The following is a 20,726-nucleotide window of genomic DNA, read 5'->3' on the forward strand; positions in this document are numbered from 1 at the left end:
CCAATTAGAGATCTGAAGTCCAGAGGAATTAAGTGACTGTCTAATATCACATAGTAGTAATAAGCACAAAAGCCAGGATTTAGAACCCAGATCTTCTGACTCCAAGTTCACTGGTCTTCCCACACAATACACAACCTAGAAAAAAATAACTAAGGGAAGAAAAAAAGAAAGACTACATCTTGATTAAAACACCTAATGCTTTAGTTATTTCAGCAAAGATATATTAGGTATTTGACCATTTGTTTAAATATCTGCATATCTATTATATGTCTGACCCTTTGTGACCCCATGAACTGTAGCTTGCCAGGCTACTCTGTCCATGGAATTTTCCAGGCAAGAATACTGGTGTGGGTTGCCATTTCCTTCTCCAGGAGATCTTCCCAACCTAGGAATCGAACCTGAGTCTCCAGCATTGCAGGCAGATTTTTTTTTTTACCATCTGAGCCATCAGGGAAGTCCCTAATAAAATGTTAGATAATACAAGTGGACCATGGCTGATTCATGTCAATGTATGACATGACAAAAACCATTACAATACTGTAAAGTAATTAGCCTCCAACTAATAAAAATAAATGAAAAAAAAATTAAAAAAAAAAATAAAAATCACTCAGTAATTCTGACTATAAAAAAAAAAAAAATACAAGTGGATGCTGCACAGCCTAGTCATAAAGAAAGAATCAAAATTCAAAGCAACCTTGGACTTCCCTGGGGGTACAGTGGATAAGAATTCACCTGCCAATGCAGGGGACATGGGTTCAATATCTCATTTGGGAAAATACCACATGCCACAGAGCAACTAAGCCTGTTCACCGCAAGTTCAGGGCTCCTGAGCCCGTGCTCTAGAGCCCACAAGCTGCAACTACTGAGCTCACGTGCTGCAACCACTGAAGTACATGTGCCCTACAGCCTGTGCTCTGCAACAAAAAAGCCACCACAATGAGAAGCCCATATAACCCAGTGAAGAGTAGCACCTGCTCACCGCAACTAGAGAAAGCCCATGTGTAGCAACAAAGACCCAGCACAGCCAAAAATATAAAATAATTATTAAAAAGTACTTAAAAGGTACTAAAAAAAATTTTTAAGCAATCTCAAAAATCTATACCAAATCTCATAGGACAAAATTTCATTAGAATGTCTTTAAGTCTTATGCTGAAGTTCTAGAAAACCAAAGGAACAGCAATCTTTGGAGGGGTGACAACAACACTTCATGCACAGGGTTTGATCATTTTATAACTTAGGTTTAATGAGACTCAACAGTGTAATGGAGCAGCTTAAAAAAAAAAAGTCATGGTACAATTCTAGATTGTACTTCATATGGTCCAGATTCAGGAATTATAGCTGGTCCTTCTAGTAGGATGCCGGAAATGAAAAAAACCTTAAGAGATTGGATTGTCAACTCTTTCATTTTACAGAGAAAGAAAACAAGATCGTAGGGGGAAATCTGTCCTTTCACAAACAAAAAGTTCTTCTTAAGTATATAAATAAAGCTTTTTTCCTGTTTACACTACCATCATATGGATATTAATAAGCTAAGGCACAGGGCAACTCTATACTATTCAGTTATCCTATACTAAGCACCTACTTCAGGCCTCACATCAAGCTCAGCAAAGCCCTGTAAAAATACAAATAAACCAGGCATGGTTCCCACTACAGCTTAATCTAATGATATCTTAATTCTTTCATTTATTTATTCAAGTAACATTCACTGACATCTATTCTGTCACAGACATTTAAGAAACTGAGATGAGTAAGAGTTCCTCTTCTTAAAGATCTTACAATCTAACAGAATCTAATTAGTGGGGAGAGAAACAAGCTAAAAAAAAATGACAACACAGGTTTGAATAAGAAGTATTAACAGAATGCTACAGGAGCACAGAAGAGGAACTTTTATTCCAGTCAAGGAAGGCTCTCCAGAAGTGCTAACCACTTACCTTGAAGGACAAGTATTAAGTTGTCCAGTTAAAAAGAAGATACAGGCATTTCAGGTAGATGTCTACAAGTTTTAAATGATGTTTCAGCACTGAGTGCTTATAAGGCCAAGACAGGAAGTAAAACTAGTGAAACAGGCAATGGGCAGATCATAAAAACCCTTTCATCTCCTGCTAAAAAGTTTGAACTTCCTTTTAAAAGCAGAAAGAAAAGCTTTAATAGATTTTAAGCAGAAGAGTGACATAGACAGCTCTGCAGTTTAGAAAGATCATTCTAGCTACAGTTAGAAGACAGAGGGGGTAGAGGAATATAGAGAATGGGTAAAAAAGATTGTTTCAACAGTCCCAGAGAGGAAAAATGAAGATGTAAGCTAAAACAGTAGGAAGTTTGGGAAACAAGAAGATAATATATGTGAATACAAGTGTAGACATGGTGTACTGAAAACTATGTAAAATTTCAAGTACTAAGTGAGTGCCAAATTCTGTCTTATAGGTATTATATGGCTTCAGTAGAAATTGTGTCTTCCTGTTCTCATTTACATCTGCTAAAGACATGTTGACTTGGGAACTTGACTGTAAAAGTCATGTACATATATAACAATGTCTCACCAATGTACTCCTAACATCTAGAAAAAACAGTGAAGGAAAGCTAAGGTATAGTAATCAAAGATGCCTTCCCCATGTTTCTGCTGTACTTCCTTCACCTCTCTACACACACACATGACCACCACATTTTCAAAGCAAAAATACTTCAACTGTCCAAAGGGAATGCTAAAATGATAAGGAGTTAGGAAATTTAATTGCATGAGGTAACGAAAAGAGAATTCTTTAGGCTGGTGAAGACAGCTTAAGTATAAGCAAGCCTGACAACTAGAAGAGGGAATACAGGTATTTTTATGACGCAGTTACATCCTGATAAACCCAGCATAGGTTAAAAATATCCTAAGCCAAGGCTTCCCTGGTGGCTCAGTGGTAAAGAATCCATCTGCCAATGCAGGAGACATGGGTTCAATAGCTGATCCGGGAAGATCCCACTTGCCACAGAGCAGATAAGCCTGTGCACCACAGCTACTTGCTCTGGAGCCCATGAGCCACAACTACTGAGCTCATGTGTTGCAACTATTGTAGCCTTCACACCTAGAGCCTGTGCTCCGCAATAAGAGAAGCTACCGCAGTGAGAAGCCCATGCACCAGAACTAGAGAGCAGCCCCCACTTGCTGCAGCTAAAGAAAAGCCCACACAGCGACGAAGACCCAGCACAGCCAAAAATAAATAAATAAAAACTGCAGGGAAAAAAAAAAAATCCTAAGTCAAAACTGCATTTGATATAGCTAACCATTTGATATAGCCAAACATCATCACTTGGCTGAGCCTAACTTAAATGTGCACAGAACACTTAAACATTAGCCTACAGCTGGGCAAAATCATCTAGTACAAAGCCTATCTTATAATGAAGTGCTGGATATCTCATGGAATTTACTGAATACCATACTGAACATGAAAAACAATGACTGTGTGGGTACAGAATCATTGTATCGGTTGTTTACACTCATGATCATGTGGCTGAATGAGCCCTGTGGCTGCTGCCAGTGCTCAGCATCAGGGGAGAGTATGCACTGCCTGCCACTAGCCTAGGAAAAGATCAAAATTCAGAGAATGATTTCCACTGAATGCATATTGCTTTCACATCACTGTTAAAATAAAAAAATCTATCAAACCATCAGACAGTTGGGGACTGTCTATATACTTGATCTCTGCCGGGCAGAATTTGGCTGATGGGCATAAATTACAAAGAGGCAACTTTCAGCTTAAAAAAGAACTCTACTACCAACAGAATGAATAGTCCATAGGTTGTATGTTCTCCAAAGAGAGACCTTCAAGCAAAAAGAGCAACTTCTGACAAGGGCAGGACTAGGTAAGAAGTTGGGTTGGTTAATAGGCAAGGTCACTTTCAACTCTAAGAGCAATATAGAATATGTGATCAACTTTAAGAATGGAAGAAATCAGAAATGTACACAAGCACAATGAAGATTTACTCGAGTTCCATATCTTAGAACTCTAGCACTAAGGAACCTAGTGATTTCAACTGAAACAGCAGAAACTTTTCAAACAAATCTTATATGGAACTCACATATATAACATGTAATTTCAGTATTTAATAGCATGAATCAAGTTTACAGATTCAAATTTATATTACTTATTTAAAGCCAAATGACTTAACCAATCAAGTAATTTTGATTGAAATTAGAGATTACTTAATTATAGTTATATCAGCCTCAGCTTCTTGTTTATTTCTGTGCTGTATTTTACTGCAGGGAACCTTTTTTTTTTTTTAACTGCTTTATACAAATAGTAACAGTTTCAGTTTGCCCCTAATCTCAGGATATTATTCAAATAAATCAATACAAGAGCATGAAAGAATAACAGAAATATTGTTTCAAAGTTAAATGCCTTCAATATCTAAAAACTATGTACATTCTTATAATGTGTAGATATGATTAGAAAAGTGGGGCAAGGAGCACAGAAACTGGTAGTACACTAAGCCAGTATTACAATGGGATCACTTAATGATGTGTCACCCACTCACTATTACAACTGAACATCTGAGACTTGCCTAGAATTTATTAAGCACAGAACTCATGTTCTGCAGTGTGTTCTGCAATACTGTACACACTTGCTATTAGCGGAGGAAGAAAAAAAAAAAGACCAGACTAGAAGACGTAATCTTCACTTTTTTAATCAACAATACATTCATAAGCACTATAAATATATACACAGAAATGAGGGAGAAACTTTATTCTGGTGATGTCCAACTGGCAGATAGCACATTAGAGTACACATGTAATTTTAAAATACATATTAATAGATAAAATACATCTTAAAATTTAAATTAAAATGGGTTCAGAACCTCCAAAGTAATTCTGTGAAAGTTTTAGAATTCATATTCTCCAACTGAAAAAAACCACCACTCTAATTTTACGGATAAACTGAACATAGCATATTCCCAATATAACTAATAGGTACTAGAATCAAAGTTGTTTCATAAAAATAAAAAGCTTTTACAGTGTATTTTTCTTCTTTTTACTACAGCTGTTTGTGAAACTAATATTTCTAAAACATAAAGAAGCATTTCAAAGACAGGGCTATGACTTCTAAGTTCGAGAGCAAATCCTATACTGAGGATAAACTTCTTAAAATGTTAATGAACTAGTGGTTAAGAAATGCCATTACCATCATGCACAGAAAAATGAAAATGAAAGCATCAGCCTTCGCTTAAATAATATTTACTTTTCTCATTGCATATGATATAGCATATAGGGCCAAATAACTCATGCCTGCCTACTCCTTTCTTTATAAGCTCAAACACAGGCTTATACATCAGGAAAGTCACTTTGGGCTACCCTCTAAAACACACTACTACACAAGTGAACACATTTCTAAATGTCTGTCTGCTTTTGCTGACACAGATGCACATTGGGATCTGAATATTTAGTCATAAGCTTTTCTAGGACTTACTGGAAAAAGACACTGGGAGTGACTGAATCTAATTCTGCCAAGCATTCATGAAATTCTAATAGTTTCCTAAGTAATAAGTCATCAAACCTGCACCTTAACTGTAAGATACAAAGCAACAGGTGTCTCAATAGGTTGGCTTGAAGGCAGTAAGCGGGTCACAAAGACAGTAAGTACTAAAGGCACAGATCTGAGAGTGTACTCCAGAAAAAGCTGGACTGTATCAGTCCTCAGCTGTGGAGGCTTAGAATCCGCTAAACACAGGGCTGATCCCAGCACTGGGCATTTAGAAGCCAAAGGAATATAATGCAGCAAATAGTAATTTGGGAAGAAACAGGGGTCTGCTACCACTCAAGAACAAAATGAATAAACAAAATTTTAATATCAAGATCTGAATATTCACCTGGGGAAAAGAAGAGCTAACTTCCTTGCATTGAACAGGATGCAAGATGGCTTGGATACACATTGTGTAAACTGTGTGGCTGCGTGAGGGGAAAATAACATTTCAATCCTACCAAAGAGAACAGAGGCGTCCCTGTGTTCCCAGATGCACCTCGGCAAGGACAGCCAGCCACCCTTTCCTCTCACTGACCTCCCCTCCTCTGCCTTTTCTCACCCGGATAATTAGCAAATCCAGAAACTTCTCTAATCCCACAAGTTCTCCCACATTTATACCTGGAGGAGGGTGACAGAGTTACTCTATGTTTTTGGTTAAAAAAAAAAAACAGATCCAAAAACTACTCTGAGACTGAGAAAGTAAGGAATGGAAGGGCTTAATTCTCTAAGGAAGGACACAAGTCAGCAGAGTCGCCACTTCCCTCAGCCTCGAGCCCAGACATCACCTCATCTCACCAGCACCGCCTCACCAGACAAGCCTCACAGAGCAAGAAAGGGTCCAGTCCTAAACTGGTCCCAGAGCAGCCTGGTTTCCTCAGCAGGTCCCCCACACACTCAGGTCTGATAGCCCGCAGGCTGTGCTGGCCCTTTAAGGAAAGCAAGTGGGAAGACCTCTGCCATCCACCCCACCCTCAAAAGCCCCACAGCAGATTCCAAGAAGCACTGGGCACCCGTTACCTGCTCTGCCTCTGGCACATCTTTTCCAGTATAGAACACCGGCAACTCCAAGAATGTGAGTCAAAATAAAGATGGTTGGTGGCAAATAAGATGAATCTAAGAGAGGCATTTCCAGGCCCGTCCTTTCTCCTCCCCTGAGTTAGCCACAAGCCCACAGCTCGGCGCAGCCTCTGAATGCCTTTCTCCTGAGGTTACTGCTGTCCTGTACTATCAGCAGAGGCAGAGGCCCGCAGCTCAGTGTTGTCAGAAACTTCCTGGCGGCTCCCCCCCATCTCGCCTCTGTTTTTCAGCACGCAGTAGCAGACGGGACTAAAACTCTACAGTGTGTCTCAGACAAAGCCCAGGAAACAACTGGCCAGAGGGGGAGGGGAAGGGAAGGAGGAACCAGGAGAGCAGAAAGGGGCGTCTAAGCTAGTGCTGAGCTGACTCAAGCTCTATCTTTGGCATCCTCTGTTCAGCTTAAACAAACAAGCCTCAGACCCTTCTACAAGATGGGAGGCTGTCAGAGGACGTCACACTCTTAACTTTCCATTCCCAGCCTGGCTGGGATGGAGCCAGAAGAAAAAAGTCACAGCAGCACCGGGGAACCACTAGCAGGGAGGAGGTAAAGCACAGAAGGACGTTTAAGTGTCCACAAGCTCCCTGGCACAGTGGGAGGGCAATCCTTCCACACCCACAACCCGGGAGGAGGAGGCAAGGGACCGGAACATCACTACAGATAGGATGACATGCAGAACAAGCTCCATGAAACAGACCTGACATCAGGCATGCTGACGATCAGCAAGGAGAGCAAAACTGCTCCACAGGTGTGTTTTCCAAAAGTTGGAAAATCTACCTGATTTCTCCCAGCTGCCCGAGGGGACAGGAGGACACTCAATGACAGCAGAAAACAAGGCCTTTCAGGAAACTAAGACCTGCTTGCAAAGGAAAACTTGAAATGGACACTGTAGCAGCAACTGAAAACATTTTAACACTTACCCACCAGTAGAATGACTAAAACCAAGTCCTGTCAAGATGTAAAGCAACTGGGAACTCTCATATATTGCTGGTGGGGTGAAATCGGCCACTCCAGAAATTACTCTAGAAAACAGTCATACACATACTAGAATGACCAAGCAATATAAGTCCTAGGTATTGACTCAAGGAAAATGAAAACATGTGTCCACACAAAAACCTGCACATAAATGTTTATAGCAGCTTCATTCAAAACAACTAAAACCTGAAAACAACCTTCCATCAAACTGGTGAACTAATAATCTGTGGTGCATCCATACAAGGGACTACAACACAGCAATACGAAAGGAACATACCCTTGATACATACAACAGCATGGATGAATCTCAAGAGTACCAAGCTCCATGAAAGACACCAATACAAAATCACACATAGAAAACTATAAGAACAAAAATCAGGTAAGTGGTTGCCAGGGGCATGGGGTGAGGGAAGGGAACAGAACTCAAAGGAGGAACACAGAAAATTTTACAAGGTAATGGAAATGTTCTATATGCTGATGGTGATGATGGTTCCACTACTATATACATTTGTCAAAATTCACAACATTGCGGATTTAAATGGATGGATCTTATCGTATATAAATTATATTTTTAATTAATTTTTTATTTTGGCTGTGCTGGGTCTTCATTGAGGCACTTGGGCTTTCTCTAGATGCAGTTCCTGGGCTTCTCTTGTTATGGAGCACGGGCTCTAGAAAGCGCAGGCTCAGCAGTTGTGGCACGCAGGCTTAGTTGCCCCGTGGCATGTGGGATCTTAGTTCCCTGATCAGGGGTCAAACCCATGTCCCCTGCACTGGACGGTGGATTCTTCACCATTGGATCACCACTTCAATTCAGTCGCTCAGTCGTCTCTGACTCTTTGCAACCCCATGAATCACAGCACGCCAGGCCTCCCTGTCAATCACCAACTCCCAGAGTTTACTCAAACTCATGTCCATTGAGTCGGTGATGCCATCCAACCATCTCATCCTCTGTCGTACCCTTCTCCTCCTGCCCCTAATCCCTCCCAGCATCAGGGTCTTTTCCAATGAGTCAACTCTTCCCATGAGGTGGCCAAAGTATTTGAGTTTCAGCCTCAGCATCAGTCCTTCCAATGAATACCCAGGACTGATCTCCTTTAGGATGGACTGGTTGTATTTCCTTGCAGTCTAAGGGACTCTCAGGAGTCTTCTCCAACACCACAGTGCAAAAGCATCAATTTTTTGGCGCTCAGCTTTCTTCACAGTCCAACTCTCACATCCACACATGACCACTGCAAAAACCATAGCCGTGACTAGACGGACCTTTGTTGGCAAAGTAATATCTCTGCTTTTTAATATGCTATCTAGGTTGGTCATAACTTTCCTTCCAAGGAGTAAGCATCTTTTAATTTCATGGCTGCAATCACCATCTGCAGTGATTTTGGAGCCCAAAAAAATAAAGTCTGACACTGTTTTCCCTTCTATTTCCCATGAAGTGATGGGACCAGATGCCATGATCTTAGTTTTCTGAATGTTGAGCTTTAAGCCAACTTTTTCACTCTCCTCTTTCACTTTCATCAAGAGGCTTTTTAGTTCCTCTTCACTTTCTGCCATCAAGGTGGTGTCATCTGCATATCCCTAAATTATATTTCAATAAACCTAACAAACACATTTGAAAGCTGGAAAGAAGTCTGCACAATCCAAGCTGCATATGCAAAGTTCTTGCAGTGCCCCCTCTTCATCTACTTTTCTATGAAGAGATACTTTATGAAATGAAGTGTGGACACACAAAAACACAGACAGCCCAAAGGCCAAGAGTACATCTAACTTCCAGGATCCTCCACTCAGAGAAGAGTTACAACCTCTTTTTTCTACCAAACTAGCTCTTTATTTCTACAGTGCCTTTTAAACTATGGTAGATAAACATGCTGTGTTACCACAAAAAAGTTTTAAAAATGCAAACTGCTTTAATATCTGTAAAGTTATCTTTTTTTTTTTTTAATAAAAGGGAAGGGTTTTATATTTGAACAATCTACTAACCAGAAAGGTTAATAAAGGGCCTTTAATGGGGGAACTAATACAATATGAATGCCTTAATCTGGGGTCAAGATCATCTACAATTTTATGCTAAGCTACATTTCATTCATCAAATATTTATTATGTGCCATGCCCTGTTCTAGATACTGGTAACACAGTAGTGAGTAAAACAAAGATCTTGCCCTCATGGGGCTCATATGCTAGTAGGAAGATAGAGGAAGACAGAAAATAAAGTAAATATATACTAAGGAGATGAAGAGAAGGGAGAACCAGAGGGGAGATGTTTACAGTTTTCTGTACAGAATGGTCATGGAAGGCTTCTCTAGTAAGATGACATTTGAGCAGACCTACAGATTACAAGCCAACAAGTCATATGGCTATCTAGAGAAAGGATGAGCCCAACAAAGAAAAGAGCAAGTGCAAAGCCCCTGAGGCAGAAGTAGGCTTGATGCGTTCAGGGGACGTCAAGGAAACTAGAAAGACTGAAGCTGAAAGCGAACAGGAATGTCAGGAGACTGCGACCAGAGAGGGGGGTCGGATCACCTGTGCCTGTATAGGCCATGTGTAAAGACTCCAGTTTCTGTTCTAAGTGAAATGGAAAACCTTTGGAGGGTTTCCTGTGAGAGAGCGATAGGATTTAACTTAGGTTTTCAAAGGACCACTCCTGCTGCTGTATTGAGAACAGACTATTGAGAGGCAAAAGCAGAAGCAGGGAAACTAGTTATAATGTGATTACAATAATCCAAGTGAAAACTAGTGCCTGAGAAATGATAACCAAGACTAGGGTGCAGTTGTAGAGATGGTAAGATACGGTCATATTCTGGACAAATTTAAAAAAAAAAGAGTCAGGACTTCCCTGGTTTCCAGTGGCTGACTGCGCTCCCAATGCAGGATGCAGGAGTCCCAGTTCGATCCCTGGTTGGGGAACTAGATCCCACGTACCGCAACTAGGGCTTCACACGCTGCGGATAAGGAGTCTACATACTGCAACTAAAAATCCTGTATGTTGTAACTTGGAAAAAAAAGATCCTGCATGCCCCGACTGAGACCCGACTGAGCCAAATAAATAAATATTTTTAAAACTAAAAAAGAAAAAAAGAGAAAAAGAGCCATCAGGATCTGCTGATAGACTGATGTGGGGTGAGCAAGGAAAGAACAGAGTTGAGAATGACTTCCAGGTTTGGGCCTGAGAAATTAAAAAGACAGAACTGCTATTTCCTAAGATGGGGAAGGCAGCCAGAGAAGCAGACGGTCTGCGGTTCACTGGTGGTTGTAGTTGTTTGGGGTGTTGCTTTTTTTTTTTTTTAGTGAGGGGTGGGGAATGGGTAGGAATTCCATTTTGGATACATTAACTTTGAAATGCCTAGTAGACATTTTAGTGGAATTTTGAATATGAAATTGAATATATGAATCCAGAGTTCTTGGAGAGACGCAGGATACTGTTTTACAATCAAGAAACTACGTGGAAAAAAAAAAAGAAACTGCGTGAGACCACTTAGGCAGTAACTTGTTCAAGTTATTTTGCCCATAGTCACAAAGAGGATGAACTGACATCTGAACTTTTATCTGATTTCAAATTAATTTATTTTAACCACACTACCTCCTTTTGCTGAAAACTTCTGGCAAAATCAGTATGCTAATTTGAAGCTAAACAATTTTAGATATTTATATATCTAGAATACTTCCTCTTTGTAAGACAGAGCCTATAAAGAGCTCTACCCAGCTCTAAGGAGAGAATCTCAATTTCAACACAAAATGGTACAGTACTAGTGCTGTCTGTCACCACTGTATAACACTTTTTGCAATCTTTTAAGTATCTTCACCAAATTTTCATTTCCTAATATGAAAGCCATTTCTCTTCCTTACACTGCTACCTGAAGCCATTGCAAGGCTGTCTTAATTGGAAAATCATGTATCATGCTTATGCCATTCAAAAACACCTAGGAAATTTGAAGGGGAAAAAAATTCAAGGACTCAAATATCAAGATACATTCTGAATCTACTTCTATCACAGAAGATAACGGAAAGTATCCAACTTAACTTATTCTTTGTAGATTTTTATAAGATAACACGCTATACCTTGGATACACCATTTTTCTACATATCACAAGTCAAAAGTTTGGTTCCAGCTTTTGTGTATATGTACATATGCACATTTGAAGGAAGAAAAAAGGGCAGAGAAATTGCCTTACGAAAATAACATTTTCACTCAGAAAAACTAAGACGGATCTGTGTGTTGTCACAGGAAGTGGTTAGAAGCTGGCAAGGGGAGTGGCTAGTTTTTGTTTTAGAGATCATTTATGATACAAAGAATAGGCCATTTACAGACACATTCAGCACCCTCCAGGATATCCTTTGCTAACAGCCAATGGAAAGGGCTGCAAACCAGCAAAAAAACTTTGTAGAAGCAACACTCTGAACTTCATTAAGACTTGAGACCTGCCTTTCTATCAGATCACTTCACTCACAAGGATTTAGGATGGTCACCCACAACCGTTACCCACAAGAAATCTTGAAACAGAGCAACAGCCCCAAATCACATCAGTATCTGTGACTGAGATGAAAGCAAGCCTGTGAGAAGGGAGGCTGTATGGTTTATTCGAACTGTCATGGAGTATACTTGGTCTCAAAAATAACTGACATCCACCAGCATCAGAACTTTAGCAGATACAGACTGGAAATATAAGACCCATTTAAAAGAGTAAAATCTAGAAAAATAATGTTTACAAAAAGAAACTTAAAAAAAATAAAGTACAATTTAAGATTTAAATTTTGGTAGAGAGACTACCATATGACTAACAGGATTAGAAACCACAGGTTTCTGGAAATGGGAGGTCCAGGCATCAAATCCTGGCCTTGTATGCCTGTCACCTGTGTTCTTCCACTGAGTCCAGAGGCAAAGGATATGGGTTTCATGGAAGCTAATTAGGAGACATCTATGACTCCAATCTCTAAGATTTAGCAATATAGTATTGAGACAACAATAAACATGCCAAGGTTCAGAATGTCTACAAAGAATTTTCTACATACCCAAGAGTCACTGAACACAATAAAAGCAGGAAAATATCCAAATTTCTTGCTCAATAACCTAGATGCCATGAATATTTTAGCAGCATGCTAATTTCAGGTCCAATCTGAAACCAGACTGTGCTGTGCTCCATCATGTCCAACTCTTTGCGACACCATGGGCTATAGTCTGCATCAGTTCAGTTCAGTCACTCAGTTTTGTCCAACTCTTTGCGACCCCATGAATCACAGCACGCCAGGCCTCCCTATCCATCACCAACTCCCAGAGTTTACTCAAACTCATGTCCATCGAGTCAGTGATGCCATCCAGCCATCTCATCCTCTGTCGTACCCTTCTCCTCCTGCCCCCAATCCCTCCCAGCATCAGGGTCTCTTCCAGTGAGTCAACTCTTCCCATGAGGTGGCCAAAGTTTTGGAGTTTCAGCCTTAGCATCAGTCCTCCCAATGAATACCCAGGACTGATCTCCTTTAGGATGGACTGGTTGGATCTCCTTGTAGTCCAAGGGACTCTCAAGAGTCTTCTCCAACACCACAGTGCAAAAGCATCAATTTTTCGGCGCTCAGCTTTCTTCACAGTCCAACTCTCACATCCACACATGACCACTGGAAAAACCATAGCCTTGACCAGACCAACCTAGACAGCATATTAAAAAGCAGAGACACTACTTTGCCAACAAAGGTCCGTCTAGTCAAGGCTATGGTTTTTCCAGTGGTCATGTGTGGATGTGAGAGTTGGACTGTGAAGAAAGCTGAGCGCCGAAAAATTGATGCTTTTGCACTGTGGTGTTGGAGAAGACTCTTGAGAGTCCCTTGGACTACAAGGAGATCCAACCAGTCCATCCTAAAGGAGATCAGTCCTGGGTATTCATTGGGAGGACTGATGCTAAGGCTGAAACTCCAAAACTTTGGCCACCTCATGGGAAGAGTTGACTCACTGGAAGAGACCCTGATGCTGGGAGGGATTGGGGGCAGGAGGAGAAGGGTACGACAGAGGATGAGATGGCTGGATGGCATCACTGACTCGATGGACATGAGTTTGAGTAAACTCTGGGAGTTGGTGATGGATAGGGAGGCCTGGCGTGCTGTGATTCATGGGGTCACAAAGAGTCAGACATGGCTGAGCGACTGAACTGAACTGAACTGAGGTTGGTCATAATTTTCCTTCCAAGGAGTAACTGTCTTTTAGTTTCATGGCTGCAGTCACCATCTGCAGTGATTTTGGAGCCCCAAAAAATAGTCTGACACTGTATTTCCCATGAAGTGATAGGGCCAGATGCCATGATCTTAGTTTTCTGAATGTTGAGCTTTAAGCCAACTTTTTCACTCTCCTTTTTCACTTTCATCAAGAGGCTTTTTAGTTCCTCTTCACTTTCTGCCATAAGGGTGGTGTCATCTGCATATCTGAGGTTATTGATATTTCTCCTGGCAATCTTGATTCCAGCTTGTGCTTCTTCCAGCCCAGCGTTTCTCATGATGTACTCTGCATGTAAGTTAAATAAGCAGGGTGACAGTATACAGCCTTGCCGTACTCCTTTTCCTATTTGGAACCAGTCTGTCGTTCCATGTCCAGCTCTAACTGTTACTTCCTGACCTGCATATAGGTTTCTCAAGAGGCAGGTCAGGTGGTCTGGTACTCCCATCTCTTTCAGAATTTTCCAGTTTATTGTGATCCACACAGTCAAAGGCTTTGGTATAGTCAATAAAGCAGAAATAGATGTTTTTCTGGAACTCTCTTGCCTACTTGAGTTCAAATCCAGACTCTACTATATATGGTACATTAGCACCTGTGGCCAAGTTATGTAAGTGACTTCAAGAAACCTCAATCTCATCTGTAAAATGATGATAATAATAGAAACTGTCCCACAGAGTTGTAGTGAGGATTAATGAGTTAATGCACTTATGGTGTTTAGATTGTGCCTGGCACACAGTATGTGCTCAATAAATACTGTCTGTATTTATCATTATTTGGAAGGAGAGCAAAAAAACTATTTAATACATGTGATCACAAGACTTCTGAATAGGTCTTCCCTGGCAGTCCAGTGGTTAAGAATTCACTTGCCAATGAAGGGGACACAGGTTTGATCCCTGGCCTGAGAAGATTCCACAGGTGGTAGGGCAGCTAAGCCCGAGAGCCACAACTACTGAGTCCAAGCTTTAGAGCCCAAATTCTGCAACAAGAGAAGCCTACACGCTGCAGCTGGAGAGTAGCCCCTGCTGGCTGCAACTTGAGAAAGCCCAAGCACAGTAACCAAGACCCAGTGTAGCCCCAACAATAAATTAATTACTTAATTAAAAAAAAAAAAAACCAAGAAGAAGAAGAAGAAACACCAGGCAGTTCCCTGGTGTCCTAGTGGTTAGGATTCCAGGTTTCCATTGCCTTGACCCAGGTTCAATTCCTGGTCAGGGAATTAAGATTTTGCAAGCTCCAAGGTGCCGCCAAAAATAAATACTAAAAAAAAAAAAAAAAAAAGCTGAATACTGCTCACACTATAGGAAACCTTGGTAAACTCATCATTTACCTAACCTATCACCAAAACTACCAAATCTAATTTTCCTAATCCCAGTCTCCAACCTGCTGACCCTGTTCTCATCTACTGTGAGATTAATCTCCCTGAAGCATGCCTAACACCTGGTTTGTCTTAAATGCTCAATAAACACTCATCTGTCATTTAACTCTATAACTTGCATTCCTCAGTGAGCAAGTTAAAAACTCTGGCCTTACAATGTTTCCCTCACTTGCCCTGGCATGTATTTCCTTCCCATTTCCAGAAGTCAAAGTCCCACTCCTGTGGATCAGTTTAAGCCAGTCTTTTCACAGAATTCTCCCTGCTGACTCCCTGTATCTCAGTTAGAAGTAAACAACTTCTGTGAACTTATAATTTATATGCTTCTCTCTTATGACATCTAGCACTTTCTACTTTAGAATATAGCTGTGTATATATTTTTACTCCACTAAAGTGGAGCTAAAGTCGTTCTCCTATGTAAAATCTCATCACTAAAGAACTACTCATGAAATGAGTGAATAAATGAATGAATGAACGAACAAATGAAAAGAGCAAAAGGATCTAAAGAGCACTTTGAGGGCCGTGAATAAAGGGGGAAAATACTGGAAAAAGCAAAACTGGATCCAACAAACCATCAAGATTCCCAAAATACAACATCTATTTTCACCACAAAAACACACCCGGAAAACTATTCATCTTATGGCAGGAATAATTCGACATGCTCCTCTAAATAGGCTCAGCAGATAACATATACTAACAAAGGAGGCGAGACACTTTTAACAGAGAACTTCCAAATCTACCTGAGAGGTTATGAGGAAAAAGTTAATTTATTGATTCAGAAATTCCACTACTACAAGTCTCTCTAGATATGAATTCTGTCCAGCAGCCAAACTCCCCCCAAGCCCCATTCTTTTCTCTTTTTCCCTCTCTTTCCAGAACTCTAACACAACCTTTAGCCAAGCCTAGACTCAAAATCTGACTTCATGATTTCCAGATGTATCTTTGGACCAACTGATTAATCTCTTTCATTCTCAATTTCCCTGTCTATAAAATGGAGATAATAAAATTACCTCTTCACAGTGTTCCAGTGAGGATTAGGTAAGAAAAATGCATGGACTATTCAGCGCTCAGTAAGCACTAAAATATATAGTATGGTATGTATTGTAAAATATACAGTAAGCATTATATGTTTTAGTGCTTACTGAGAGCCAAATAGTCCGTGCATTTTCCCACCCTCACTAATGCGAACTGTTGCCATCACTGTTCCTGCACTAGAACATCTGTTCATGTGCTCAAGCTAGTGCTCCGTTTCTCAGACGTGTCCGACTCTTTGCGACCCCATGGGCCGTAGCCCACCAGGCTCCTCTGTCCATGGAATTTTCCAGGCAGGAATATTGGAGTGAGTGGCCATTTCCTCCTCCAGGGGATCTTCCTGACCCAGGGATCAAACCCACGTCTCTTGCATCCCTAGCACTGGCAGGCAAATTCTTTACCACAGAGCCACATGGGACCTAGCAAAGCATCAAATCATCTTCAGTGGCCAATGCAAGGAGGTAAGTCAAGGTATTTAACAGCTCTAAACCACCAACTCAATGAATAAAACAAAATGGGCTTTAATGGCTCTGCTTCCAAAAGGAAAATATAATTGTATTAGTAACCTTAATATCCATATCACCATTTAAAATAATCCCTCTCTTTGGGGTTCTGTTTTCCCTAACAAAGTAAAAATAATAAGATCTAGCTATTAAACTTTTTCCAGTATACTCTGAGAGTCAGTATCTTAAATAAATGGGAAAATGTGATTTAAGAATAAGAAGCCCTGTCTATGGGGGCTGTTTCTGAATTTTGCCAAGGTTGTTATTTTTGTCCAGAAATATCTGTCATTCCAAGTAAATGCACATTGAAAGAGAGTTAGCGTCTTACTTGTATCCCGCCTAAATGCAATTTTAAAAATGCTTTTTCAAATAAAAACAAAAACTGGTCTCAATGGGAACTGTCTTTTAGTGTGGTCTGGCTATGAACATGTGATCAACTTGTTTTCCTGAGATATCAGAAATTCAAGAATGCAAAAGTAAAAAAAAAAAAAAAAGAATGCAAAAGTAGAATAAACATGCAACTGACTGAGGGGTCAGGAGCTCAACATAGATATAACTGGGCAGGCTTGAGAATGTCAATAGGTAGCAACATTCAAGGCTCAGAAGAAGAGTCTGGGCCAAGATAAGAGGTAGGTAAGAGAGACCAACTTAAACTATTTATCCATGGAAACCAAGCTTTGTACACAAACAAAGAGCTAATTTTAGATCTCTGTGAGACAGTTGACCACATTCTGGCAGTAGCTCTAAGTGAAAAAGAGGTAGAACTTGACCCCTGAAGACAAAGACAGACTTGCCAGCTTCTTTCCACTTATGAATCCCTGGAGCCTGCTCTGAACTCTAATCCAACACAAGAATCATTTTAGTCTTTCTCAGGAGAATCTACCATCAGGCTCTGCTTACTTCCTAATAAAACCTTCTGCTCTCATGACCCTTCACCAGGGTCCAAGGACCAAAGTCAAATGAAACATGGCTAATAGGATCTCCCCTGATAGTATCACTTCATAACTATGTGACCCTGGGGAAGCCACTAATGTTCCTGAACTTGAGTTCCTAATACTTACAATGTGTATATAAATACCTGTTTCTAACCACTGTTCACAAGATTAAGTAAGGAATATATGTAAAGTACATGGGTACACATCAGATGCTTTAATAAACAATTTTCTTCCCCTATTTCTTGTCATTGTCTTTAAAAGCTGCTCTTCAGATCCTACTCATAAAATCAATTCCATCTCAGGACTTCCCTGGAGATCCAGTGGTTAAGACTCCCTACTTCCAACTCAGGGGGTGCTGGTTATTATTATTATTTTTTTAATCAATTCCATCTCAACCATTGGACTAATCTGCTCTTCAAACAATTAATGTTCCACAAAGTTCACATCTTTCATTTCTGCTCTAAAAATTAAAAAAGTACTCTAAACAATAAATACAAGGAATCTGATTGGTCTATCATGGGATTAGATGTTTCTCTCATTTAGAGTTTAATACCCCAGTGACCCCTACTGGACAAAAATAGATACAAATGACTAAATTTTATAACTAAGACAAAGAGACTCTGTGATTGCTTGATTCTAGTGAAATCCTCACACACAGAACTTTATTATACAAGCTCAAGCTTGCCTCAAAACCCATATATACACGTAACATAGAAGACAGCAATGCTAAGTGCAGTCGCTCATTCCTTTCACAGGAGACACCATCACCATCACCACAGTTTGGTTGGCTCACTGACTACCGAAACGGGATGCCCAGTATTCCCAGCTTTCTGATGAGTCCTTATAGAGAAAAGAGCAGACAGAGACGGAAGAGTCGCCGGCACACCACCCCTGCCCCACGCTACCCTGCAGTTTTTCCGTTCCCTGAGCTGACTCACTCTCAGCTCAGCCCAGACTCCCTGTCCACAGCCAGGGCCACTGTGCGCCTGGTGAGTAATGCATCCTCCCAGCTGCCTCTGACTTAACGAGTAATAAAAGGAAATGTGGGTAACAGTTTTAATGGAAGAGAACACACACCCCGTCCCGGAAACAAGCACAGTTCCTCTCAACTCCCTGCAGAGTCTTAGAGCTATAGTGAATTCTCTCCAATGACAGCCAGGTGGCAATGAAGAAGCATGCAAAGGCAGAAACACCAACGAGCACATCTAAAATCTGGGGACCACAGTTTCTATTTCGGATGAAACCAAAAGTAATGGACATGAAGCAGAGCCCATACCAGCCTACTGGTCAGCTCTGGTTCATTCCACCGTAAGACTGCTTGTCTACCAACAGCTCTGCCCAATGGAGACTGCAAGCCAGCCCCAGCATCAGACCATCTGCTATCCTGCAGCCTTATGTTATGAGGCAAAGCACTGGTGAAAACCAAATCTGAGGAAGAAGGAGCCTCTTAAGTAAGTACCTGCCCATCCACCCTCAGGTGCCCAAAGTGGGGACTGTGGAAAAGAATGGCATCTGGCTGTTTCCATTAGTGACTGGCATTCTTGATATTCAACAAATCAAAAAAAACAAAAGTTACTGTTCAACTTTCTCCCAATAGATATTCCTAGAGCTTCTAGCCCCTCAGAGGTGATGATCTACAGAGCTATCTCAAACATTTTGGAAATGACTTCCGAGAGCTAAATAACTCAGGGAAATCAAGGAGGACCTTTGACACAATTTACCTTAAGGATACTTCAAGCAATAACACTTGACGTATTTTCGAACAGCAAAACTTTAACCAGGACCCAGCTAGACTGGGCTGCCCCCTACTGTATGCACTCTACTACTGAAGAAGAAAAAGAATCACCCCACATACATCATAATCACTCACTTTTAAAGAATTTTTCTTGAAATCACAGCGTTTTTCACTTCAGTTGCTTATATCCTTCTCACCTGTAATCCATGGTTTCCTAAGGCCTTGGGGAAAAACCTATTACACAACTCAGTTTTTTACAAAATTCAAAATAAATATTCAATATCCCGATTTGTCAAAAACAAAAATCAGAAAGAAATCACCTATGACAAAATTATGTAACTACTAAGACCAAAAGAAATGTATGAAAATTTTCAACAAGAACGAAACAGAAGGCTTTCTGGTGGCTCAGTGTGAGGAGACACAGGTTCATTCCCTGGTCCGGGAGGATCCCACGCGCCTCGGAGGAACTAAGCCCATGTGCCACAACTACAGAGTAGCCCCTGCTCTCTGACACGAGAGAAAAAGCCCGAGCGGCTACAGCCATAAGAAAGAAATAAAATTTTTAAAAAAGAAAGAATGAAACAGACAGTGCCCTCTGATTAACTCTGAATTACCAGAATATTTAATTAAGCATGTATCAGATTTTATCACTACATCTAGCACCTTGAGAGCTAGACAATGAAGTTATAGTTCCATTTCTGTCTCTAGCTTATTATGCCTCTAGCACCATTTAATCACACTGGATCTATTTCTTTATTCATAAAATGAGTTGATATTCTAGATCTCTAAATTCTTTTCCAGCTCTAAAATTCTGTGGTTCTATGAAATATTTAGTTGCCTAGATTCTATGTTAATTATTACCAACAGCAGAAAATTTACAGACCAGTCTTGAATTTAAAATATCAACAGAAATTTGATAAACTAGAGTGGAAAGATAAATGGTCACTAATTTAAATTTCAGCTTTCTCTTTCTGCTAAGTGCCTGTAGGGGGCTGGGGACATGGCAACTGGTGCTGCAAGACTCCAGAAAGGCTCAGGAATTGGAAGCACTCGGTACCCTGGAAGGCCTGGGGGTGGAGTGGGGGAGAGCGGCAGGGTGAGGTGGAACACTGACTGGTTGAATGCCTTCAGGCTCACCTGAGGTAAGAAGTGAGGTACCTCACTGAAAACAGGAGCATTAAGTGAAATTTGACATAATGAACAACACAACCCTCCCCCTTGCCCTATTGCCCTGCTTGGCAACCCCAGAGCTCTGGCTGCCGGGCTAAAGAGGCCCCAGATAAGGAGACTGGCCAGGGGAAATGGACCTTCCCTACCCTGTCAATCATTACAGCACACCAGGCAACAAGCCCCACCAATCAGCTTTCTAGGGGCTAACTCTTAATTATGAAGACCACCAAGAAAC

General features: G+C 40.8%; 1 protein-coding gene across 10 annotated transcripts in view; it reads right to left on the bottom strand.

Annotated features, from left to right (window-relative positions):
- Positions 1 to 20,726, bottom strand: part of MACF1 (microtubule actin crosslinking factor 1) — a 333,835-nt gene that overhangs the window by 225,549 nt on the left and 87,560 nt on the right. Inside the window, exon 1 of one of the 10 annotated variants that reach the window (XM_061122309.1) lies at positions 6,516 to 6,708. The exons of the other annotated variants lie outside the window; for them this stretch is intronic. Within the exon in view, the coding sequence (XP_060978292.1) occupies positions 6,516 to 6,624 (109 nt within the window). The 5' untranslated portion in view covers positions 6,625 to 6,708. Of the gene's footprint in view, positions 1 to 6,515; positions 6,709 to 20,726 lie in introns of those variants that run through there. 10 annotated transcript variants of the gene reach the window in all.

Source organism: Dama dama, chromosome 20, assembly GCF_033118175.1.
Source record: "Dama dama isolate Ldn47 chromosome 20, ASM3311817v1, whole genome shotgun sequence".
Lineage (NCBI taxonomy): Eukaryota > Metazoa > Chordata > Mammalia > Artiodactyla > Cervidae > Dama > Dama dama.